The sequence below is a fragment of the Rhodnius prolixus genome, unplaced genomic scaffold (assembly GCF_049639745.1).
Source record: "Rhodnius prolixus isolate KJV_2025 unplaced genomic scaffold, Rpr scaffold_45, whole genome shotgun sequence".
Classification (NCBI taxonomy): Eukaryota; Metazoa; Arthropoda; class Insecta; order Hemiptera; family Reduviidae; genus Rhodnius; species Rhodnius prolixus.
In genome coordinates this window covers 184788-211262 of record NW_027411610.1, presented here as the reverse complement: position 1 = coordinate 211262, position 26475 = coordinate 184788, and the positions used below count along the sequence as shown (strand labels likewise).

The 26475-nt window shown below is 34.9% G+C and overlaps 1 protein-coding gene across 2 annotated transcripts in view; it reads left to right on the top strand.

The window, feature by feature from the left end:
* loco (regulator of G protein signaling family member locomotion defects) overlaps nt 1-15918 on the top strand; it is a 30489-nt gene extending 14571 nt beyond the window's left edge. Inside the window, exons 7-18 of one of the 2 annotated variants that reach the window (XM_074130198.1) lie at nt 20-160; nt 2331-2414; nt 2491-2712; nt 4994-5158; nt 5447-5773; nt 5859-6056; nt 6814-6925; nt 9385-9515; nt 9595-9678; nt 9826-9949; nt 10572-10663; nt 12055-15918. In XM_074130198.1, the coding sequence (XP_073986299.1) occupies nt 20-160; nt 2331-2414; nt 2491-2712; nt 4994-5158; nt 5447-5773; nt 5859-6056; nt 6814-6925; nt 9385-9515; nt 9595-9678; nt 9826-9949; nt 10572-10663; nt 12055-12345 (1971 nt within the window). In that variant the 3' untranslated portion in view covers nt 12346-15918. Of the gene's footprint in view, nt 1-19; nt 161-2327; nt 2415-2490; nt 2713-4993; nt 5159-5446; nt 5774-5858; nt 6057-6813; nt 6926-9384; nt 9516-9594; nt 9679-9825; nt 9950-10571; nt 10664-12054 lie in introns of both variants that reach the window. The other variant, XM_074130197.1, reaches the window with a different exon arrangement.
* The last annotated feature ends 10557 nt before the right edge of the window (nt 15919-26475 follow it).

Genomic DNA, 26475 nt, shown 5'->3' with positions numbered 1-26475 from the left:
AGTAAATTAAATGTTTCAGGTATTTCCAACAGTTTCACAATCTCTGGAAGATCTGAAGAACCAAGAAGAATTGAGGCGGCCTATGCCTGGCACCCACTGGGGCAGCTTACAGGACTTGCGAGTCCTCTCCACCGACTGCGAGTCTCCTGTGCACACATTAGTGAGTACTTTAATTTTAAATTGGGGCAAGTGTTGGTTTAGTGGTTACTAAGCGTGGATTTGTGGTGGTCCTCAGTTCGAATTCTGGGTATAGCTACTTTTTATTTGTTAGACAAAATTTAATAATTATGTGTTTCCACCCCGTTGGAAGATAAATCTCGCTAAAATTGGCGATTACTTCACTACTATTAGTTTTAAACTAGTTAGTACGCTTTCTAAGCCTCAGTCATAACCGTTACATTTGGTTGTTCAACCTTCAAAATAATGTTACCACTCGGAAGAATTGTCCTTTTCCAGAGATATGACCACTGAACAGTTAGCAGTATAATTTCCAGAAATGGCCAATACTGACAGTGGAGCTTCTTAATGGGCTAACAGTATTGTGAAATCTTGCTCAGAGTGCTTTAACCCAAAGTACACATTTGATGCTGTTTGATATCCTGTACCAATTGATCCTATTTAAACTGTAATAAAAAAATATTTAGCTTTTTGAAGATTCAGATTTAATAAAAAACTCAAAATCTGCACGATTGTAATATCCTCTCTTATTATAGTAGGTATAGAGAAAGTAAAAATTATGTAGATTACTTTAAGATCTGGTCGAAAGTTTATTTTTGCAGGCCTACATACTTTGACATCAATTTAATAGATCCATCTAAGTAATACATAAATATTTCTTTAATTATTGTTATAACTTTAAATACTCGATAATACCATTTTCCAAAATATTTTAAACCTTTAAAAGCTTCTTATCTGGCTTAAAGATTTTCTTATCATTTTGGATATGCAATGCTTTTATACTTGGTAAAGCTTTATACTCGGTACAAAGTTTGTAGAAGGTAGATAGATGCAGAATGTGAGAATATCAAGTTAGTGCGAAGAAAATGATGACTGAAAAAAAGTTAAGAGGGAGTGGTACGAAGTGGTGTAAAGAAGATTCAGACTATGAGTAACATTATAGAATTGAGAGAAAAGTTACGGGAGAGTGGTGAAATGTTAGTTGAAAGATGTAGAATGAAAAAACTGCACAAGTTGGGGAATGGTGACAAGTTGGTGGGAAGAAGATAGAGACTGGAGAAATGTTGTGGGATTAAGTGATGTATAATTTCAACTCATTAAGAGGGATAAGAGCAGTACGATAAATTTTGATAACATTACTTGCTTTAAAAAATGTAAGAGAAAATAATCTGTGATCAAAAAACTTCTTCTAAAGAGAGGAAAGAAAAATTATTTGCAATTACAGTTCTGCTCCTTAAAAGGGCAAAGAGAATTTAAACTGCGAATACGGCATAATTGCAATACTTCCCTTTAGTAGGTGTAAGAGCGGGATAGCACTTAAATGTCACGCATTCTAAATTCTTCTTCTTGCCTAATTTGGCCAAAGGACGGACGAAGATTTACAGAGTTATTAATAATAACCGTTTAAAAGGGGGCTTTATTTACGTGGGGCAAACTCCCCTCTTAAGTGTATACCATCGAGACACCAAAATGTCATAGCTTTATTTAAAGATAATTCATTCATTAAAATCAGTTCATACGTCGTTAATTTGAACGATTGCAGTACTTCCTTTAGTAGATGTAAGAGCATTAATGGTACATAGGAAAGCTTTAACCACCCCTACGTGCTAAATTTTATCAAGATCGGGTTAAGATTTGTAGAGTTATATTATTAATTGTTTTGTGGGGAGCCTTACTAGCGTGGGGCATACTCCTCTCTTAAAGATGCACAGAATCAAGACTTTTAAAATTCAAGTATACATTAAATTTTGAACCAAATGACACTTCATTCACGAAAATAGGTTCACAGGACGGTAATTTTAAGTGATTGCAAAACTTCCCCTTAGTTGGTGTAAGAGCAGAACGTAGCTTAAATGTTACGCAGGGGAACCCAACCCTTTTAAAAAACTTATTTCATCTTTGAGGTGCCGCAGTTTAAGTGTAGAAAGGGTAGCTGTTAGTTTGTGACACCCATTCGATTCAAAAGTAGCTAAACTCGTAATATTCCATACCTATTTGTAGAAAATTGTAATAGACTTGAAATACAATTAGAATTATCATAATTAGAGTTGCAAAAAAAGAAATTTGTATGACTGTTCACGCCAAATTTTTTCCCCTTATTAATGAGTTTTGACAGAGCAGTTTAGTTTGATGATTAGTGTTTAACTTAGCAGGAAGGAGCAGAAGGGGCTGTCTCATCGTGGGCGACATCATTTGAAAAACTGCTAGACGACACCATAGGACTCCAAACTTTTGCAGTAAGTTTTTCTAAATTATATTAATGCCACTAAGTGTTCTAGTTCCTGCAATCATCATCATTTGATTCTGTTGTAGGAATTCCTAAAAAAGGAATTTAGCCATGAGAACATATTTTTTTGGGTTTCGTGTGAAAATTATCGCAGAATGGAAGATGTTGAGGAACGCAAAAAGAAAGCCAAGGAGATATTTGAGTGCCACCTGGACTTGGGCGCACTCGAGCCGGTCAATGTGGACTCCTACGCCAGGCAGATCACGGAGGAACAGTTGGACTCCGCACCACCTGACCTCTTTTTGCAGGTAGGTACCCCATGTTTCTCTGCACTCTTAGCGTGTTCATTCGAAACCATATGGGTAATTTTAGTTTGTCAGTGTTCTAACCGTTTGTAAGCTTTTGATATTGGGATCTAAAATGTCGTTCATCCGGTTTTCTGGTGCCTCACTGGGTTCTGACTTCCTGCTCTTTATGTTTTCTGGCGTTTTGTTCGGCAAGTCACCGTCTTTTGTATTGCACTGATTGCAAAGTTTGTGAGTATTCCGACTGGCATTTCAAGTCGGCGAAATTCACTTTGTGACCGGTCAGGGGAAAGGGACGGTATCCTTGCGGGCGCCAGATAGCCGAAGCTATCAGAGACGATATCCCTAACCAGCCTCAAAAGAAAAATACCCTTAAGGGTGCCTCTGGCGGGATAGCTCACTGGTGAGAGGAGGGAGGGTCCTAGAGACAATTCCCGGGGCGATAGGGAGTAAAATAAAATTCTCTTGTGCTTAATGAACCAAACGACAAAATACCTTTAATTAAGGAAAATAATCATACAAAAGGAAAACTTATACTAGATACAAAATAATAATAAAAATATAGAACTCACAGACGATAGATAACATAAGTAGGCACTGGCCAGGCCGAACGTACGGTAGAGAATGAATTTTTTTATTTTTATTTTGGAATATTAGCTGTAAACAGCACCTGGTCTTGCAGTCCAAAGTGCAAATTTACATTATGTAGCAGCTCCTGCCTCCTACGACTATTTTTCGGTTACAACTTTATGAAGACATATTGAAGACGGGTTTATGAGCAGGCTCACGTATAAAGCCGTCTATGATAGAGAAAATTGCCACTGTCTGAATACAAGAATAAATCTAGAGGCGTATAGAAACGGATGCGGTAAAATAGAAGTACTATATGCGGGTACTAGATGAGGGCACTAAAAGATGCTAATAGATGCGTTAAGTAACAGCGGTGAAATGGACGCGCACTAGATGTGAAGCATAGTGGCCCAAAGTCAATTCACTATACAGGGTGTTCAGCATAAGACTTCGGGAGGCGATTCTAGGCATCATTTGCAACAAAAAATTCCATATTAACTATGGCTCGATTCGGCTACGTTTTATAGATAAAAAATATTAGGGTTTAGAGCGATAAGTAAGTTCTCAACTTATTCATCATTAGCTCTTCACAACCTCCTAGTTCCAAAAGTTTAGTTCAAGAAAATCTGTGTTTTACTCACATATTTAGCATATTTTTCTAATTAACTAAAGAATAACACACAGATCTAAACTCGTTAAACGAAAATCCTTTCATTCAAATTGACTAAAACTCATTTAAACTCATATACAATTTTCTTCTTTTAATTTAATTTTATTATTTATAATGTAAATTTTATATTTATGAATATAGTTCTTAAATAAATTAATTATTAATTACACGCTTGCAAAAAATCGTACTGGATTTCATAATTCTGATCAGTTATATTCTTATGATAGGTGAATTCCTTTCATAATGCCGACGCTGTTTTGAGGCCTACTTTTTTTGCAATTAATCACAGATTTCTGCATCAATTTTTAAAGTAATCGCTATGCATTGTGTACCTTTCGAAAGGTGATTGTATGTAGATGTTTTTCATGAATAGTGCACGTTTTTTACATATATAATATTTTTGAGAAAAATGAAGTCAAAGTTTTTGGAAAAAATTAGTAACTTGCTATTTCTTATGTTTGGGCCACAAATTGAAATACTTAATGTTATTATTTTGAAATATAAATTAGCTTATTTAAAAGGAAATTTAAGCTTCCTTCTAATGAGTTTATAAAAATTGCTGCAGCTTTAATAGTTTAAGAAATATAGACAACTTTTTGCTAAAAAATTGAAAAAAAAAAAAATATATCTATAAAACGGAGCCGAATCGAGCCATTGTTTATATGGAATTTTTAGTTGCAAATGATGGCTAGAATCGCCTTCCGAAGTTATGGTAGTCTTGTGCTGAACACCCTGTATTTACAAAAGGGTATAACGACATGGTCTAAGAAAGGGTAGTGGGGGAAGCTTTGATAGCCTGGCAACTGAAGTAATAAAATATTTGGCAAGAACAAGAAATGAAAAGGTTAAAGCGCGGAAAAGTGCGTAAATACGAAAACGGGAGAGAGGGAGTTAAGAGAAAAGAAGAGAAAAAGATGAAAAGAACCGTCAAGAGAACGCTGTGTATGGCTGAACAGTCTGTGTGTGACTTTATTTATTTATTTATTATTATTATTTTTAATGTTCGCTGGTAATGTCAGCTGACCATTTTTGTTTTGCGTTTAGGCACAGAAGCAGATCTTCAACTTAATGAAATTTGATAGTTATCCAAGATTTATTAAATCGGAACTATATAAAGAATGCGTAGTGCGAGTATTGGCTGGTGAAGAAATACCGGTCAAGTCCTCGTCCTCACAACTGCAGCTCAATTCTTCTGTTCCTCATACTAAGGTAGGATATCCCTGTAGTTTATTCATTCAACTAAAAGTGAAAAGACATTTTCTGACGAGGTAGTGGAAAGTTCTGTTCCGACTAGATTTTGTCAAGGCAGTAAGGCTGTTTGCTTAGCACTTATGTGAGACACACAACATAACATACTTAAGGGTAAACGCAATCTCTGTGCCGATTAAATTTGTTACAACACTTTTAGTGTTAAACATCTAATTGAGAAGGAGAGAGAGATGGTGAGAGAGCCTCATTTAACAATTGATAACTGATATATTACTTACTCTGTTTAAGTTGATAAAATCCTGGAGCGATGCTGAAGAGAGATGCCGCAAATCACTACTTGGTTGGGCAGTTCGTCGTGGTTGGGCCAAGTCACGTGACCGAGCTGATAACTATTCAGACGAAGGCGGCAATTCAGTGAGTTCGTCGATCAGTTCGCTGTCAACGTGGGATGTGGCATTGTCGTCTGGTTTGACGAGAGTGGGACTACCTGACGGGTCGACGGCCGTGGTACCAGCCAGGCCAGGCCTCACCGTTCGAGATCTTATCTCTAATCTACTCAGCAAGCGCGCTATTGACATGCCAGATTTTAATGTTCGCTTTAATTATAGAAATAAGGTCAGTTTGTAGGCAAGTGTTCAGTTCTGGGCTTTGTATATTTTCATCTTTCATTTTCTCTTCCACTATTTTCTTTTGTTTACAGGTGATATGCCTTGACGATGATGCAAGCAGTTTGAGTGGCCAAGAAGTGACGGTTGAAAGAAAAGTGGTGTTCCGATTAGATTTACCAAACAGGAAAACAATTTTAGTGAAGTCCCGTGGCTGTAATTCGCTCAGCCATGTTTTGCGACCTATTCTAATTAAGTATGGATACAGCATAGACATGGTTACACTCTGTCTGGTAAGTATGAAGCGAATTGTATACATCTTTAAGAGGAGTAACAACGATCTTCCACCGTCAATCAGTTCCGACTGCAGTCTCTGAACTTAAACGCCCCACATCTCAGTCGAGAGGTGAATGGTTGTTTCCACCTCTACCTAACAAATTCTATGAAAAATATCTATAAAATCCAATATGCTTAAATCATTAAATTACAATATCCAAGTAAGGGCCCAACCAGGAGTCTTAAAAGATGTCCGTGAAAGACTTAGACCTTTTCGGACCCATAGGCACGCTAACTGAAGTTCGAGACCAGCAAAGAGAGAGGCATCGAAATAGGGCAAAGTATATCAACTTCTTCAGTTCCAAAACTCTCATCCAACCAGACACCTAGATTAGATTAGAAAAACATCCTAGAAGATACTTTTTCAGTCTTTGCACTCCTGCATCAAAATTTTAAGGCTAAGAATTTAATTCCTCCAGTACTATTATTCTTGTCAATCCAAGCAATTACAAATTATCCTACCTCCTGAAACCACAACGTCGTTTGGGGTCCACCCACACCCCACACGTATCATTCCATTGCCAATTCTGTTTATAGCCACAGTCAATATTATGTTTTTGTTTAGAATTCTAACATGCTGCGCCTCGCCTAACTAAATTTACTAATGAATGAAGTATAACTATTTGAAATTTTTAAGATTTACTCTACTGTATCTGTTGGAAAAGAAGTTGGTGAGTTGGAAGTGCAAGTAGTGAGAGAAGTTTGATGTTGCAGATGAGTGAGAACGAAGTAGTGGAGCCGAGCGTCTCCGTGACCCAAGTGCACAATCAAAGGATTCAAGTGTTGACCCGCAGCACGCCAACTAACTGTTTGTCCCAGATTGCTGGTAAGTCTTCACACTTTCTGTAACAAGTAATGTGTTCCTATAATAATCCATTCCCCAGAAATATCTGAAGCGAAAAATCTCAAATTTCCACCCATTAGAGATTTGCCACGTGAACAATCTATTTATCTATTTATAAAGTGTAGTAGATGCAGTCAGCTAACTAACATACTTGACCATCTCTTATCAATAAATAAAATTCAAACGTAGAATAGGAATCGAATCCTATGTTATAGCTTACGAGGGTCGTTTGAAAAGTCCGTGCAAAGTCAGAGAGATAGCACTACTGGCGCGTATCGAGGTTATGTTTAGTTAGTAGCATCTCTTGGAAGAACACACACCAAGTTTCAGCCAGATCGGTCTATTTCTTTGTGTTTGGCATTCGTTTGAATCGAGGAAGTCGAGTGATTTTCAAAAAATGGACGAAAAAGAATTTCGTGTGTTGATTAAACACTACTTTATGAAAGGCAAATCGCCTCAGGAGACTAAAGAGAAGCTTGATAAACATTATGGTGACTCTGCACCTTCGATTAGAACAGTTTATAAGTGGTTTCAAAATTTTCTGAGTGGCCATATGGGCACAAGTGACGCTGAACGTTCTGGACGCCCTGTTGAGGTTACTACTCCAGAAATCATTGATAAAATCCATGATATGGTGATGGATGACAGAAGAGTGAAGGTGCGTAAGATTGCTAGTGCTGTGGGCATCTCGAATGAACGGGTACATAATATTTTGCATCAACATTTGGACATGACAAAGCTATCCGCAAGATGGGTGCCGCGATTGCTCACGCTTGACCAAAAACGAAATCGTGTGAAGTGTTGCAAGGACGGTTTGCAGCTGTTCCAGAAGAATCCGCAGGACTTTAAGCGTCGTTTCGTCACTGTGGATGAAACATGGATACATCACTACACTCCTGAGACCAAAGAACAATCTAAACAATGGGTTACCAAGGGGGAATCTGCGCCAAAAAAAGGCGAAGATCGTTCCTTCGGCCGGAAAGATTATGGCGACTGTCTTTTGGGATTCGCAAGGAATAATCCTCATCGACTATCTGGAAAAGGGTAAAACTATTACAGGTGCATATTATTCATCGTTATTGGACCGTTTGAAAACCGAGCTGCAAGAAAAACCCCCACGATTGGCCCACAAAAAAGTCCTTTTCCATCACGACAACGCACCAGCTCACACCTCAGCAGTTGTGGTCGCAAAATTAATGGAAATAGGGTTCCAACTCGTTTCACATCCCCCCTATTCTCCAGAGTTGGCTCCCTCGGACTACTATTTGTTCCCCAATATGAAGACATGGCTGGCGGGAAAAAGATTTTATTCAAACGAGGAGGTGATTGCAGAAACGAATGGCTATTTTTCAGACTTGGACAAATCCTATTATTCGGAAGGGATCAACAAACTAGAGCAGCGTTGGACGAAGTGTATAAGCCTAAAAGGAGACTATGTTGAAAAATAAAAAAGGTTTACCCCAAAAAATTAAGTAGTTTTTATTTTTGCACGGACTTTTCAAACGACCCTCGTAGCTATGCGGTCCTTCCCCTCTAACCGCTCTACTTCTGCTACATGCCTCTTTGTGTTTTACTGTATATATTTATTGTTTCAATTTAATTAGTTAGTTCGCTTCCTTTTAATTGTAAGAGCAACTTCCTAGTAAAGCAATTTATTCATTTTAATTTAATAAATAAAATATTAACAAATAAAAATAGTGTAAAATGAAATTGGTTTGATAGTTTTTCCATTGTAAGCTTTAATTTTGTTAAGACTGAAAACTTTACTGTGAACAAGGCTTCGTGTCCTACCACCAGAAAATGACTGATTTCAAAATGGTTATTGTATTTTTTGAAGATTTCTGGTGGAGCTGCAACAGAAATTTTCTTTATTTCGGGGTAAGACACTCCTGAGTGTTGCCAAAACTCCAGAACAGAAGGAAGTACAGCTATCTGTGTGGCTGGATTTCTCAGTTATGCTATTTTTCTTACTTGATTTTACTTTTCCTTGCTCTTCATAAGAAGAAACATTGACGTTTTATACAGATTTTCGTCATTTGGAAGTCCTTTTAGTGCAATAAAGGTATTTAACAAATTGATCGAATTATGTAAGAGTGTATATATCACATATTTTTTCGGGATTTTTATCTAGCAAGTTCTTGGATTTATCTGTGGTTCTCTTACTGAAAGTTTGATCTCAAGTTTGTTGGGGCTTACAGGGTTTACTGCCTGGCAATGAACGTAATACTGTACATGTTGCTTCATAACTCCTTTCTCTTACAAATTTTGAATTTTGTACATTTGAAATTAATTCATTTTTTATTGTGTGATCATGCATATGACGAGTTGAGCTCACAGCCTCAACGTAACATTAAAGTAAATTTATTAAATACCAGTCTACGGATGTGCGCTTTGCATATGATACAAGGAGATGCAGCGCTAACGAAAATCTTGTCTTCTAGGTTGGCGAATTGATGATTCCAACAACAAAGCCAAGTCACTGGACGAGATCACCAATAGGGTATTCGAAGAACTTCTGCAAGGAAAAGTTGGATCCAGCAACCCAGTGCTATCCGATCAGGGCTCAGTCAGGGTATACATTTTTTAATCTATATTCTAAACCTTTAAGCATTTAAAGCGCTTGGCAATAGTTACTTTTTTTGTTGAAACAGTCCGAAGATTGGGGATCTGAGAGTTCTTCTGGTATTTTGGACAGATTTCTAAGATGTGACTCAGCTTTTATTGATAAACAAAGAGTGAGTATTAAGTCTAACACATTTGTCTGATACGATTTAGCATAACTGTCCAAACTAGGGTGACAAATTTTATCGTGTCCTCACTCTTCAAGCCTGACTGCCATAACCTTTAATTCATTCCTTTTAAATACTAAACTATGTGTGCAGAAAAGCAAGAAAAACCAAATCAAGAGCGAGGAAGGCGAACGCAAGAGCACTTTGAGCAAGTTACCTCCCCTGATCGCCAAGTTGAAACCGAGCAGCAAGTACGAGAGTCGCAGTGAAAGTGACGGTTAGTACCGTCAAATTCATTCATTCAAATTCATTCTGTTTGGTGCTCCTCTATCATTTTAAGAGGTAGTATGCTTTTCACATTTGAAAAGTAATCTTTTTGTGATTTTTTAACACAAGTTCAAAGTTTCTAGAATTACGTAAGCTGCTTTTAGAAGAATTCGGTGAGTGGTTATTCGTTAACAAAATTAGTCTAGCAGTAAATTTCATCCTCATTAATATTATACAGAAAATAGGGCCGTACATATGTATGCTGGAATAGCGCCATGAATCGTAATCTCAGCCCCTCTCCCAGAACAGCCTTAAGGGGAATTTTTCTGATAAAGTGTTTTAAGTAAAAATTAACATCTATTCAATCATAAAAAAGTTGAGAGAAAATTTTTGGAGTCATTTTGAGATTAAGTAGTTTAAAAAATAAAATAAAAAATAAGTCCATTCTGTCAAGTGTTACTTCTTGCTTGACTGATTTTGACCATAACCAATGGTTGCATCAGATGTGAATGTACGGCAATTTCTTTTTTTCGGTCGTAAAATTTATATTGTTGATACATACCAGTTTGATGATAGTATTGTTTCTTTATTTCTAAGTTCTCATTACTGTTTTTTTTTTTTTTTTTTAACAGTGCTCTACGAAGGCCTGAAGAGGGCGCAGAGGTCCAGGTTGGAAGATCAAAGAGGCACTGAAATAAATTTTGAATTACCAGATTTTCTAAAGGTAGATTCACAACACATTTTTTGCTCGCTTATATTGATTACATTCGCTGAATTTTATTATTACCATTGGAATACCTTCTGTTTTAATCGCCCCATATTGTCACATGACTAAAATTAGAATTAGGAAAGTGTATTTGCTGTAAGCACTCCAGACAATGATGGTTCGTTGTACTAATTCCGAGTCTAGAAGAAGAAACCTCCTTCCTCTGTTTCTATAGTCCAGTATTTTGCCCTTTTGCATTTTTTTTTTTTTATATGTGAAAGCCCAAAGAGATCAAGTCACTAATAGAAAAATCCTCCTCCTATTATATTGCGCACAATTTGCAGATTAACCTCTTTTTGTGGATATTTGCTGATCCGACAAGGAATGCTCTGTAAGCAAGACTAATCTGGTCCAAAAGAAAGAATATATTCGACAAAGTTGCACTTCCACTCAACTGATTTTCTTCAAGATTGGAATTTTATTGCACATTTAAGACTTATAATAATTTATGGGTAGTGTGGCCGTACATTACCGTGAAATAACGTGGAGCAGAACTTTCTCTAACCTCGACTTTATTGGATAAATTTTAAATTAAATTTGTGGATCTACAAATAAGCATGAAGTATGCCATTAAAAAATATATATCGTAGAAACCGTTTTCAAGAATACCCTCGAAAACTAAAAAATTGATTTAGGAAATTGGCACTACCAGTAGGCTATTACGGCCCAAAAACTTATTTTTGGGTCCGGTGCAACTAATTAAATATGAACTTGTTACGATTTTTGTGTTTTTGACTTGTGCTGAACAAAAACCCCTCAGACTCACACACAGTGTTTTAGTTAGGGGACCTAAAAATGGATACTTAATTTAGCTAGGGGAAAACTTAATTTAGCAAGTTTTAATTCTATCGAAATACTTCCTCTTATTGATTTACCAAGAGGAAGTAAAAGTAGAATGTACTTTTTTTCTCTGAAAAGCTATGCTCAAGTGCTAATTTATGCCTGGATTATAATAGTGTGGCGAATTCCCAAATTCAAAGAATATTTTACGCTCAAAAAACTTGATTGCAGGATCTTGTACCATCAGTATACTGTATAGTTCGTATTGGTCTATATGTAGTCCACATATACATTACTTTCTTGGGTTGCTTTTGCTATTTAAGTTGATGTTTATTATGGTAATAAACATAATTCCTATGGGAACTTATCATTGTTCATATGAAGTCTAGTGTAATGTCCGGGTCATATAATGTCTAGTAGCGGTCTGCCTGAATGCCCTGGCCCCTAGGCCTCCTTTTTTTCAAAATATTTAACGGAGCATCTCTAGTAACGCATAACAAATACTTCTTTACATTGTACTGTTATGACAGAGTTACTAGGTTCAGTAATATTTATTTTCTGTGACACAGGATAAAGAGAATACACCACAAGGAGGGAAGAAAGTTCGCAAGTTGAGATTAGATACGGAAGAGAAGAACTCCAAAGTGTACATCTGCGAGCCTAGTTCGACTGGCAGCGAGGACCGACAAGAGCAACTAAGCCTTAAGGACGAATCACAGCCACGCCCACATTGCCAGTCTGAACCGCCTCCATTACCTCCCAAACCAAAGAACTTAGTACCTTGGCCGGAAGATCTGAGACCAAGAGCTAGGACTCGTAGGGCAGTCTACTTGGATCAGCCGTCTTCAAGTTTTGTGTAATAAAAAAAACGCTGTGGAGAGGAAAATGGGGATTGAATGATACTCTACAACTCGTCACAAAGATTAGAATCCTATTATCTGAACCGTAATTTTAGATCATATATGAAATCCTATTCGTGACTTTTCTAGAGGAATTGCAGTTGATCAATGTAGGAAATGAAGCAAAGGCAACGCTTCAACCTTCCAAAATGCAACGAATCAATGGATGATGCAGAAATTACACCTTACTTGCTCACAAGCCAAGCTGTTGCTCAGCAACTCCTTCTTAACGGTTAGCTTTCATAGAGCTTTTATAAACTCTTGTACCAATTAGTAATGCTTGCCGATGAAACTCCTGATAATGTAGCGAATAATTACTAAGTGTAAGATAAGCCGTTTTGGTAGTTCTAATCTTCTCTCTTCTCCCTCACAATTCTTCGCGAACTTCTGCCTAACATCTTAGTCCTTAAATATTAAAGCAAGCGTTTACAACACATTCTAAGAGATTAGAACCCCCAGTGATAATGTTAAAGTGGCCGCAAAGTAACTCAGATTTTTCTTGTCGCAGAATTTTAGCAAATGTGATCTTTGTGCAATCCCAGTTTGGTACTGATATATTGTAAAAGCTATTTTCGAGACTACACTACAAGTACCTGTTCAGTCCAAGAAACGCTGTAACAGAATTTTTAAGCTACAGTTCCAAATAAGCACACTTCCTCTGTTGTACTTTTATTAAATGCTTTTATCGTATTCTTCGAAATCCAAACCCAACTCGCATGCTATAATCCAGTACTAACACTGCTACGGATTTTTTTTTACCGTATTCATTCGAGACAAAACCTTAAGTCTCAATGGTTGTAATGACACTCATCGTGTTCTTCAAGACTATAAAGAGTCTTTAATTCTAATTATACTGTTGATGTATTTTTCAGTATTCTTTAAAACCAGCAGAAGTCCTGTAATTCTTCAACAATGAAATGATATTAGATCCAAATCCAATATGTAACCTTAATTCACCCTTGGTATTTTTATGGCGTTCCGCAGACTCAAACACAAGTGCCCTCTGTTTTATATATATATAAATCAGAGTTCCTTAAAAAACACTAGCAGTATTTTAACTAACTGTTACTATTACTGTGCAAGACCAAACTACAAGTTTCATGTTATTTCAAGAATCACTTTTACAATATTTTTCTTCGAGACTTCACCAAAGTTGTGAGTTATTTAAGTAACAACTTGCCATATTTTTAACGGATGTTTTTGACAAAACTTTTAAGATGCCGTATTATTTCAAAATACGCTACAGCGTTTGTTGTACTCTTCGAGACTTTGCTATGTGATAGTTAATTCCACGAAAGGCTATTTTTTTTTTTTTTAATGATTTAAGACGCGTCATCATCTGAGGTTATTGGCTCTGAGCTTTTTTTAGTGCACTGCCGGCCTCCGGACTATGTTCTCTCGTTACAGACAACACTGTCCATCACCGGACAGTGAGCTGTAAGAAGCGTCTATGAAGAAAACATTTAAGAGCCATCAGCTGGATTCGAACCCGTTATCTCCACGTGGGAATCTAATATGCTAACCACATAGTTAATCCTTTCCTCCAAGAAACGCTTTTAAACTACTAACTGTACTGTCTTCGAGATTATCGCCACTAATGCCGTAATATTCAAAAAACTATTGTTTTGAAAAACTGCACCCCAAGCCGCCTGTTCCTTAAAAATTCGTTTTTGGGTGAACTCCACAACTGCTATGTTACTGTAAAAATACTGGTATAATAGTATTTACTGTACTTTTTCTGACTACATGTTCCCTCGCTATTATTACACTTCTTTTTTCTGTTCTCTTCGTGACTAGTCTCAAGTTTCCTACCCCATCGCACTACTATTATATGTTTTTACAATATCGTTCGATAATAGACCAAGTGTCGTTGGACGCTATCCGCTGTTTTACTTTTCTTACATACTCTTCAGACATCAAAGTTGCCTAGTTATGCCCAAGAATACTGTTAAAGATTTTCGCCCCCACACTGTTTGAAATTACACTAGAAATGACCAATTGTTCGAAACACCTGTATTTCAGTATTCTTACCGTATTCTTCGAGACTGCATCAAAGTTGCCTTGTAATTCAAAAAATTAATGTTAAGTTGCATTTACCGTACTGATGTTAGATACTCACCATTTTAGAGATATTCGAGTAAACGCTGTAATAGTATTACATAATCGACACTACACCTCAAGTACCTTATTAATTATAAAAAAGTCGTGACTCAGTAACTTACCATGCTCTTCGAGATTACACCACAAGTATCTACTTGTACAAGAATCGGTAAGGGGCTCTCGTACTAGAGCCTTCTCCCGGAAAAACGCAGACTTAATAATTCACTGAACCCTTGGAGATTATGTATTCAAATTTTCCAAAATGCACTGTTTCAATATTTGGAAATATCTTTGCTAATACTGTAGCGTTTCCAAAATTTGATGGATTATTATTTTAATGAAAATTATGTATTTTTTATAAACTAAATAAACTGCACTCTGCAGACTAACCGTATTAATATTTATTTTTAGTAGTTTAAGTTTCAATATTTAATTAATTCAGTAGTAATGTATTAATTTGATACATTTTGAGCGTGTCACTAAGATATGTTTGGCCAGCCTTGCATGCATTTCAGCTGACAGTTTGTAACCTGCAAACATATACTTGAAACAAGATGAGAGGCAGATGTTGGGAATGTAAGCCGAATTCTTGTCGGACGCGGCTCTCCCATGAGAGTTTTTCTTAATTCAATTGATGTATAATTATCTCAAACAAGTAGAGCAGGTTGAAGACAATAGTTCTGGGGAATATTTCGGTCAACACTCGTTCACTATAACTACTTTTTATTAATGTACGTGGCATACTCGGTAAACTCATCTCCCGACAACGCGTCGAATGCTGAAATGACTGTAGATTGTTTAAGTACGTATTGAAGTGAAACGAGTGTTTACATGTAAGCTATTCGCTTGGAGATAGATTCCCAGTACTGAGGGCATTCACATGCATTAATCGCTTATTAAACAGACCTTGAATGACAGCTTCTTCTAAAATCCCTAGCAGATACACTGAAATTTTATAGGCATTATGAAGGCACTGTGGTTTTTGCCCTATACGCTTGCTGCAGGGTAAGTGTCAACTACAGCTGTCTGTAAACTAGAAACAAAGTATTCCATTAGTTCAGTAGAATTCGTGTCAATTAACTAGAGCGTGTAAAGAGTTCCCCCCCCACGAGAAAATTTTGTTTTTTGTTAGTCAACTGTTCCTCCTGCCTTATTTCTGTGGTACCATTTCAATCCTTTATCATTTTCTACAACACATGAGACAAGTACATGTGTTACGCTGAATAAGTTGTTAGGAATCTAGTTAGAGGATTAATGGTATGTAGCAATGTTGTAACGAGATTTTCTCCTAGTAGTTTGCTGCAACTAGAAGTATTGTAAAAATGCTGGATTTGTACAAGTAAGAAAATATTTTCTGTCAGTTTGGTTTAAGAGACATGCACCAAGTATTGGCCAAAATACTTTTTCTTTTTCTTTTTTTTTTTTTTTTTTTTTTGACAATTCGCCTAAAGTAAAAAATATATAATTTTGTATCTATTTGTAGGTAGATACAAATTGAAGATTTAATTTATAAAGGTAAATTTTAAAGATAAAAAATATATGAAGATTTATTTGAAAGTGTTTCGATTGAAATGTACAATGTATGCAATACTGTGTAAATACAGAAGTACTGCAGTATTTTTAATATTCTTTTATATACTCTTGGAGTATGTACAAAACTGTAAATCATATTTACCAGATTTATTTTTATAAATATATATTTTTTATATTCTGTACATAATAAATAATATACGAAAAAGTAAAATATGGTATGTTTCTGCCTAGGCTCAACTTAAAGGGAATGTAATGTTTCATAAATTTACTAATATATTTTTGTTCCACAATAATTTAATATAGTTTTGAGAAAAACACAATATTGTTGACAATGGCAAATGCCGCGTCTACTAGAGTTCACTAAATATATCCACGGAAGAAAAATAGAGTGCTTACAAACTTAAAACAAAAACCAGTAACCAGTAAAATGCACGTATAATTGTGCATTATACGTGTTACCCCCATTCAATATGGCTGGTAACCTACGTTGGATACGCTTTACAATTAATTTTGATTAATTATTTTTATGTGACAATTAAACGGATCGTTCAAAGATTCATTCAATGATTTTTCAATTGAAAATTGCAGTTTTCCGTATTCATTTCTTTACTGTCAGCAAAATAAATATTTTCACTTCTCAATAAATTAAAAATATTAGTAGAGCTTTATAACTACTGCTATTTAGAAACCCAACTTTTTTATACAATATATTTTATTTTATTAAATAAAAACAAAAATTATTTGTTTTTGAACCAGTTGCCAGCCATTAGATTTTCTTCCATTAGGAGCCTCTCAGAGATTTTAAAGAGTTGACCATTCGTATATAATTTAGAGCACTTCAAACAAGGCAATCGGATATGAAAAATTGTTTAAACATCAACGTTCTCTCTGAGACATTAGAAGCCTGCCCACAATTTAATAGAAAATTAGTATGTTCTGATGTTGGTGAGGATTAGAATTTTGATTTACTTCGGCACAGAAATTACCTTTATGAATGTTCCACAAAATCCTCTTTATATTCATTGTTACTCTCAAGAATGTACTGTTCCCTATCTCGGCACCGTTTTTCAAATACTTTCAATGTTCTCCAAAAGTCCATGTATCTAAGTAATTTATTATATATATTATACAGGCCACGATAGCCGAACGGTTAGAGGCGAGGTCTACAAAGCTAAGATGTATAGTAGTTCTCGGTACGATTCCCAGTTTAGGCCTTGTATTTTAATAAATGTTTAATATGAGAACTTTATATTTAAATATGCTGGCTATACGTCTCCGTCCACGGTACCTAATTTAGTTGTTTGGCGAAAAGCTCGCCTGAAAAATTAGTCATTACTCTACTTTTTATGTTTTATATATATCAAGCAATTATCGAGAAGATTGGCAGCTCTAATGAAAAAAATACTCTGTATTTCAAATACTAAGATAAAGTTGCTGAATAAGGGTAATTCTCGTCAGAATCACATTCATTTATCTATCACACTGGCTAATTCAGTTTCCAGAGAGTGAAAAAAAATCACTCCACCGCGCTAAGTTTTGAAGCGCCCCAGCTAGTAAGTAGTAAGGCGCTCGATTTATTCTGCCTGCCGCGAAAAATTTTGGCATTCAAAATTGTTTTTATCTAAACGTTTCCCTCAATTTCCTTCTCGCTTCGTCAGAGAACAGGCGTTTGACCATGGTTTATGTTACAACAACGGAAAAAGACAAAATTAAAATCCCGGCTCTTTGGCAACACTGTATGAGGAGCATGTGTAGTGAACAGCCTGCAGGTGATCAATAATTGCGGCCGCAATTAGTAAGCTATAACTTGTAGCAGTTGCACGCTACTAAACAGAACTTACTATATGGTAATTTTTTTCACAGTAAGTAACAACAATAATGAGCCTTCCTTGGCCAGATGATTTGCATAAAACAAATCATAATTAGCACACTGCATGTTAAACTACACCGATCTTTGTGTTTTGTTTACTCTACTACCGCCATCGAATAAAATTTAACAATAATTCAGCTGTTAAAGCGACATCACAAATCAGATGCTTACATTCACTCGTATTCAATAAATATTCTAAAACTTAAATGTGAACTCCAAATAAGTGTAGTGGTTTTGGTTTTGTAATGAACAAATATCAGCTGAACTATATGGTAGTCCCCTGCATTGGTGAGAGCCCTTGCGGTTTTCTAACAATGCAAGGTAACAGCCACAAAGGAATATACATAGTTCCTGGACCGATTAGAACACAATCCTTCACAAAAAGTTATTTATAACATAGAAAACCAAATGTATGATACAATTTGTCGATGAGAAATTGCCGATTATGCTTTTTCGATGTTGCTACGCATTTAAATGTGTGAATATGCAGCGCATAAAAATATATACAATTTTTATCTTTGATTAAGTGTTCTTTAAAATAATCCAAACTGTACAGTATTGTTTTATCTTGCGTTTGTTCAATATGAATGAAGAATTTGAATTTTTAGTGAATCTAAAACATGACTGGAAAAATGGATGTACAGTTGTCACAACAATCCGGACACACTACAATGAACAGCATGGCAAAATCAAATAAATGTCCAGATAGTTTTCCGTAACTCTCTTTTAATGTTGTGATTAATTATACCATTATTCCCGATTCCTGAACTTACATAATATATATTATAATCACATTACGCACCTTTAGCGTTATCATGAAAATTAGCAGGAGGTTCTGTTTCCTCCTTTCTCTCGATTATGTGCGCCCAAAACAGTTCATGTATTGTAGGCATGAGTGTGGGTTCTAATACAATTATTTCCAATATAGGTTAGATAGTAGATAACCAAAAAGGTTTGCACTCCTGACCTAATAGGAACTAAGAACTAACGAATAAGTACTAAATTTGAAGCAAGGGAAAACAGTTGTTGACCACGCTTAAATTTAAGAAATTTTTATTCAGATCATCAATAACATGAGCAAAGGATATAAACTGTGAATCAAAAAATTGCACCAGTAGTAAGTAATGATTGCAACGAGGGAAAAGAGATACTCCTCCTAGGTATGAGTGTTCTAAAAATTTCTAACTTTTTATATATTTTCTACACAATTCCTGGATTTCACATTTTTGTAGGTTTATTCAAATTTTTCCCCCACCTCTCGAATTTCTCGGAAGCGTAGTGGGAATTATTTATTTCAATGCTCCCTCATCTTCATGTTATTGTGGGATGATTCCTTTCAACTAGGAATAACGTACTATAAAAGAAACAAAAATCATAGGAATAAGTGTTTATATAAGTATTTATTTCTTGAAATATATTTTCTGTTCCTAGAAGATTCTTATTGCTTAGTCCTGTGATATGCCCCAAACCCATCTCCAAACTGCCTTAACGGTTAAGGAGATTTTTCGAACGCGATATTTTAGCAACCCATGTAGAAGCTTCCATAAGGAATAAAAAGTGCACTTTGGCTAAACTTGCGACCTATTGTGCCTCCCAAAACAATCCATTTAACTCATACTCATAACATACATTAATATGTACTTCAAAAGGAAGCGTATCCAACTACCTTTTCCAACAATGCCTGAAATAGTGTTTTCCTGGAAAAATATTTAAAATAAAAAATGTAAATTGATCTGAACACAATGAAATACAGAAGTTTGTAGAAAATAGTTGAAGCTAATTATTTTTCAGAAAATAAGTATTTTCTATTTTGATTTTTAATCAGAACTAACGTTTTGAGGTTCTGTTTACGAAAAACCTGGGTAAAAACTCGCTTGAATTTCTCTTACCGCAATTTATGGCAATAATTTTGTTACATCTTAGTATTTGTGCCAAAAAAAAGTGTTGTAACGTCAATAAAATGAAAACTCACATTGGAAAATCTGCACAACGCATTAGAACAAGTAAAATTGTAAACTGAGTTTTCTTTTTAGGCAATTATAGGTACAATAATCCCACTATTTACTGAAGATCAAACCTATTCTGCAGACATTTAATCAATCACTAATAAACTTCAACGTAAGAGTAAGAAAAGTTTTTGCATTAACCGTTACAACCGAAACCAATAATCCACAAAAAGTATAAAATGGAGGTAGCTAACGAAAGTTAGATTGAAAAATCATCATACAAAGAAAGTGGGACACGATAATTGAGAAAGCGATTTAAAATTGAATTTTTAATATTAATACATCTTGGCACATTGGGTTTTCTTACTCAAAATTTAATTTTTGTTTATAACAAATATTTTTCCAATTTTATTCATTTTAAAAATAATCATTTTGGAACTTTCAATACTAGAAGACGGTAACATTCAGTATTCGGAATTAGAATAATAATAATTACAAGGGAAGGGATCAGCTATGAGGTTAGCATACTGGACTCCCACGCGGAGGTCCCGGGTTCGAATCCAGCTGCTGACCCTTAGATTTTCTCTTCCTAGGAGCTTCTTACAGCTCACTGACCAGTTGTCTCTGTAACGAGAGAACACTGTCCGGAGGCCGGCAGTGCACTGAAAAAAAGCTCCGGGCGCCAATAACCTTAGATGTTGACGCGCCTTAAATCATTAAAAAATAAAAATAATTACAGTAAGTCGTGCGAGTGTGCAAAAAGGTTTTGTTTCTGCTTGTGCTCAGAGGTCTTGAAAACTTGTACTTCCGGTGAAAATTCAATTCTGAAAGGTGGCACGACTCAACTCTTGCAGACATTCGGAGAGTGTATTAGATTTTAGCAATTGGTTGGACAAAGCAGGCAAGAAGGCTGGTACTGTTTTGCAGACATGGGTTCACTAATTAAAGTGGCTGTACCTGAGGGAATAGGCTCTGCCATGGAAAGTTTGACCAAAGCCATTCTAGAAGAACAGCCGGTAGACATCTACAAGTTCTCCTACAAACACTTTCAGATGAAGGTGCAGCGGCGCCAAGAGGCAGGTCAGTATAAATCCTCGCTTACATGGTGCCTTCTTCTTGCCTTTTTTTGTGCAAGAGAGAAACCTAACACAGTTAATTCGGACGCACTTCTTTGCAACTCAGCAGTTCTAATCACATGAATACCTCAAAAGAAATACAGGGCAACTATACAGCGTTTCGACCATATCCCCCAATAAATAATTATATACAAACAATATTGTATTGAAAACTTTCTTAAAAGTCATCATCTTAAAATCTTATCTAATTGTTTATACAAGTAATTCTTTATTAAATCTCCTTAACAAAAACTTACAGTTTAAAATGTTAAGTATAAGGGTTGATTAAACGCCAAAAGGCACACAAATCAGCGAGTACCCAACATTTCATTAATACTTCATTAATATTTAAGTAATTCTACTGCATTAATTTTCATTAATAAGTTATTTTTTAGAATTTATTAGATATCACATACCCTTATGCTGGCCATTTTCGTCTACAAAATATATGTTCAAGTAGCACTGTAGATTGACTGTAATATCTAGTTATTTATAATAATCAAACTATTAATTACAGGTTAAAAAGAAAAACGTTATAAAAAATAAAATAAAAATATGAGGCTAAAAAATTCAAAACCTTTTTTAAAAAAATGCTTACACCAACATACATCAATGATTTTATTTTATTTATTTATTTTTATTTCTTAAATAAAAATCGTCGGTTTAAGTTCATTCTTCGATTAAAGTAATTGTTATTTTATGTAGTAGTCAAACGTTTATAATAATGTAATAATTATCTGGCTTTATCGCAAATAATATAGTTTTCTTCAATTACATTCTCCATCTAGGTGTTCTTCCCACAATGTTGTATATATGTAATATAAAGTAAATAAGATATGCATATATTTAGGACAGCTAATTATTCCAGTATTTTACTATAAGTAAAATTAGGGGGACTAAATTAACTTACAATAGAGAAATGAATAATTATTGTTTAATAATCTACTTGTTATTAACTGTGTGTTAATTGTGCTCACGAATATTTCGGTAAGACGAATTCAAGACAGTAGCCTACTCTAACTTTGTCTTTTTCTACTTTAACATGCATGTACGTATATGTGATTTATCATAATTATAACAAAAAAATAATATAAATGAAGTGGCCAGCATAAGGGTCTGTGATATCTAATAAATTCTAAAAAATAACTTATTAATGAAAATTAATGCAGTAGAATTACTTAAATATTAATAAAGTATTAATGAAATGTTGGGTACTCGCTGATTTGTGTACCTTTTGGCGTTTAATCAACCCTTATACTTAACATTTTAAACTGTAAGTTTTTGTTAAGGAGATTTTTGTACCTTTTGGATAGATTTTCCTTTTTGTCTATTTTACAAAGTTACATATCTGCTTTACAGATTTTTTTAAAATTTGGAATAAGCAATTCTATCATTATAACCTGATAAGGTGTTAACTACCACTGGAGAGATCTTTTTAAAAAATGATTGTAGTTGCGGCTCCCAAACCATCCTCAATAACAATTTTTTTGAGAAAGCGTTTTGAATAACATAGGAAGGTATTTGTACGTAAATAGCAAAATTAAACTGCGATTTCAGTACTTCCTTTTAAGAGGAGTAAGAAAAATAAACTAGGATTGCAGTACTTCTCCCTAAAAGGCAAAGAGGCAAAGATTTTTTAATCGAACAATTCATTGATTTAAATCGGTTCACTCATTGATAATTTAAACGATTGCAGTACTTCCTCTTAGTAGGAGCAAGAGAATCAGCAACGTAGAGGAGCTTTAACCACTTATTCGAGCTGAATTTTATCAAAATCGGACTAAGCGTTATAGAAATATTGGTAATAATAGTTTTAGAAAGGGCCTTATTTGGGTGGGGCAAACTCCCCTCCTTATGAGGCACGGTGCCGAGACTTTTAAAGTGCAAATCTGTATAAAATTTCGATTCGAATGACACTTCATTCATAAAAATCGGTTCACGTGTCGATAATTTGAAACGATTGCTATACTTCCCCTTAACAAGTGTAAGAGCTGATCGCCGCTTTAATGTTACGTAGGGGAGCCCTAACCCTATCATCCTAACAAATTTTATCAAAATCGGGCCAAGATTTACAGAGTAATTAGTAATAATAATTTTGGAGGAGGCCTTACATAAGGGGGCTAACTCCTCTCCCATTCGATGTACAGCGTCGGGACCCCCAAAAGGCACATCTACATAAAATATTGAATCGAATGACACCTCATTCATGAAAATCGGTTCACGCGTTTAGGCGCTACGTTGTTTACAAAAAGGTAACAACAAGAACAACAACAACAAGAAGAACAAGAACATTTTTTGAAAAAGCCGTTTTTGCTCATTTTCGGCAACTTTTTTCTCGAAACCTATTAGATCTGGGTGGTTGCAAAAAAATTACAGTTATAAAGGAGGGTTTGGAGTAAGATTTAAAGAAAATTTGGGAATTTTATCTTTTATAGAAAAAGAGAAAAAAATTGTCAAAGTTGGGTGTTTTTCAACGTTCGCTTTTTCGTGCAGTTTTTGATGGTCAACCCTTATACAACTGTCCTACCGGACAGTTTTAATTAGAGTGGACAGAGACGTGATATTTTGTTCAAAACCTAGTCGATGAAACCAGATTTCGAGTTACTGATTCAAATGACTGGGCTAAGGATCCAAAATGGAGAAACGTCAAGCTTACCTTGACCTTACGGTTCGTTGCTGCGTGTATTAAGAATCACAAGTTAATCGTAAGTAAATTATTGTCCCTGAATAATATTTTATCAGGATACTTTTTTAATCAATTTCGATTTTATTAGCTAGCATTCTCATTACATCTCGCAGAGTATCAGTTTTTATAATTTGGATGAGAAATCCGGGCAATGAACTTATCATGATATAGGTTTCTACAATTTTTTTTGTTGCCCATACCTTCCATTAAGTAGGCTTCAGAATATATTGTGAATGATTTTTGAAGCGAAATAAAAAATACTAATATCCATCAAATATTATTCATAAAAGTTTTAATATAACCATGTATATTGCAAATTACCTGGAGATGGATAAACAGTAAGACGAACAAAAACAAAAAAATAGGATAATTTTCACAAAAGTAATGTGAGATGCGTACGTAGACACGTTGTTTGCAATCTGTAGCCTCTCATCTGATGTATGAAGCAAATTGCAAAATAAGAAGGCACCGAGTGAATGCGGCTTAATTGCAGCAGCTTACTTACCTCATTGTCTTGTATTTAATTATTGCTTTTATTCACTTTTGCAGTTGGTTCTGCAGATTCGCCATTGGATGAGGACAATACTCGATCCAAAGAGTCTACCACTGAGGAAAATAAGGACACACCTACTCAACCGCATCTAGAAGAACTGCAAATTACTGCAGTATAGAGCCAAGCTCCAACTTACATACAAATTGATTTGTTTCTATCTTAAATTCAATTCCTCTGACCCGAGATTGAAAAATATTTATTTTCTCTACAAATGTCATTATTAATTTATTGAAGTACAACTACAATTTTGCAATTACTGTTCAACTACAATGTTTGCATTACTTTTACATCATCTGAGTACTCATTGAACCTTTTAATCTCCAAAATTCTAGTCTAAACTTTTAGAGAAAATAAAAACTACTTAAAAAATAAATATACCGTTTTTCTAAGTTTTTCATGGCTTCAAAACCCATATACAAACGTTTAGTGAGGTTACAAGCACAATTATATTGTGCGTAAATATCTACATAAATTTTGTTCCCTTCAAATACGGAGAGCATTTTGGAAGTGTAAATTAGTAGTTTAAAAAATTTAATAGTCGTTGATACGCCCTTAGTAATAGGCAAGCTCTGGGCGGTCATCACGTAACTTTTATGAGGCTTTACGGGAAGCTGTGGACTCTACTCCACTCACAAAATTTCAAGCATAAACTGCAGTGCTTAACTACGGTAACCACTACCTTTACTTGTAAATTTACTCAGGAGGCAGTCAGCAGAATGCATACTACTCTCAAGAAAACCTACGTGGCATGCGCTTCTAAAAAAATAGTTTCAGATTCAGATTCATTTTACTCGCTAATATATTATACAGGGTGTTCAGCATAAGACTACCGTAACTTCGGGAGGCGATTCTGGGCATCATTTACAACAAAAAATTCCATATAAACTATGGCTCGATTCGGCTCCGTTTTATAGATATTTTTAATTTTATGTTTTTTCAAGGTGTCACTACTTTTTAGCAAACAATTGCCTATTTTGCTACAGCAATTTTAATAAGCTCATTAGAAAGAAGGTTAAATTTCCTTTTAAATAAGCTAATTTGTATTCCAAAATAATAATATTAAGTACTTTAAATTGTGGCCCAAACATAAGGAATAGCAAGTTACTAATTTTTTCCAAAAACTTTGACTCCACTTTTCTCAAAAATATTATATTGTATATGTAAAAAACGTGCACTATTCATGAAAAACATCTACATACAATCACCTTTCGAAAGGTATACAATGCATTTGGGTTATTTTAAAAATTGATGCAGAAATCTGTGATTAATTGCAAAAAAGTAGGCCTCAAAACAGCGTCGGCATTATGAAAGGAATTCACCTACCATAAGAATATAATTGATCAGAATCATCAAATCCAGTACGAGTTTTTACAAACGTGTAATTAATAATTAATTTATTTAAGAACTAATATTCAAAAATATAAAATTTACGTTATACATAATAAAATAAAATAAAAACAAGTAAATGGTACATATATGAGTTTAAATGAGTGTTAGGTACCAATTTCGAAAGAAAGGATTTTCGTTTAACGAGTTTAGATCTGTGTGTTATTCTTTAGTTAATTAAAAAAAAATTGCTAAATAATGTGAATAAAACACAGATTTTTTACACAATAAAATTATGGAATTTAATATTAGATTAAAATTTTAATCTATGAGATAAGGCAAATTTAGTGTCGGACAAGGCATAACATTCTATGTCCATGTTCGATAAAGCCTGAGCTAATTCAGATAATTTGTCTTTAAGAGAGTTAGCATTACATTTAAGAAGCTTTAATGTATCTCAACAACAAGTTGTCATTCCACAAACGAAAATAAGGCTTCTGCAATAAGCGCCAACTTGGAATTCAAGTCAGGTACGAATTTAATTTGATACATGAGAATTTAACAGATAATTTAGTCTTATTTGACAGATTTTGTCAATTAAACATTTCTTGAAAAGATACGTGTAAAGAAAGCAGTAATGTATCTTGTTCAGCTGATGCTTTCGGTTGCTCATTTCGAGTACGAGGTCCCCAGTTTGAAGTGAGGATAGCTGCGTTGAATAATTGAGAGCGTGGTATTATTATTTCTATTATTATAAAATATTATTATTTCTGGCGAGTAGCAGCAATCATTACGCACTGAGAGTCCGAGGATCTGTGTGCGCCTCTACAGTTAGCACATTTGACAGTTTGACTGTATTTTTTTCAGAGCTATCTGCTGATACATGATTTTTAACACACTGTTACGTCCGCCGAGTTGGACTGGCTTCCTCATAATTTTTTCAAGTTTTTTTGGACAACATT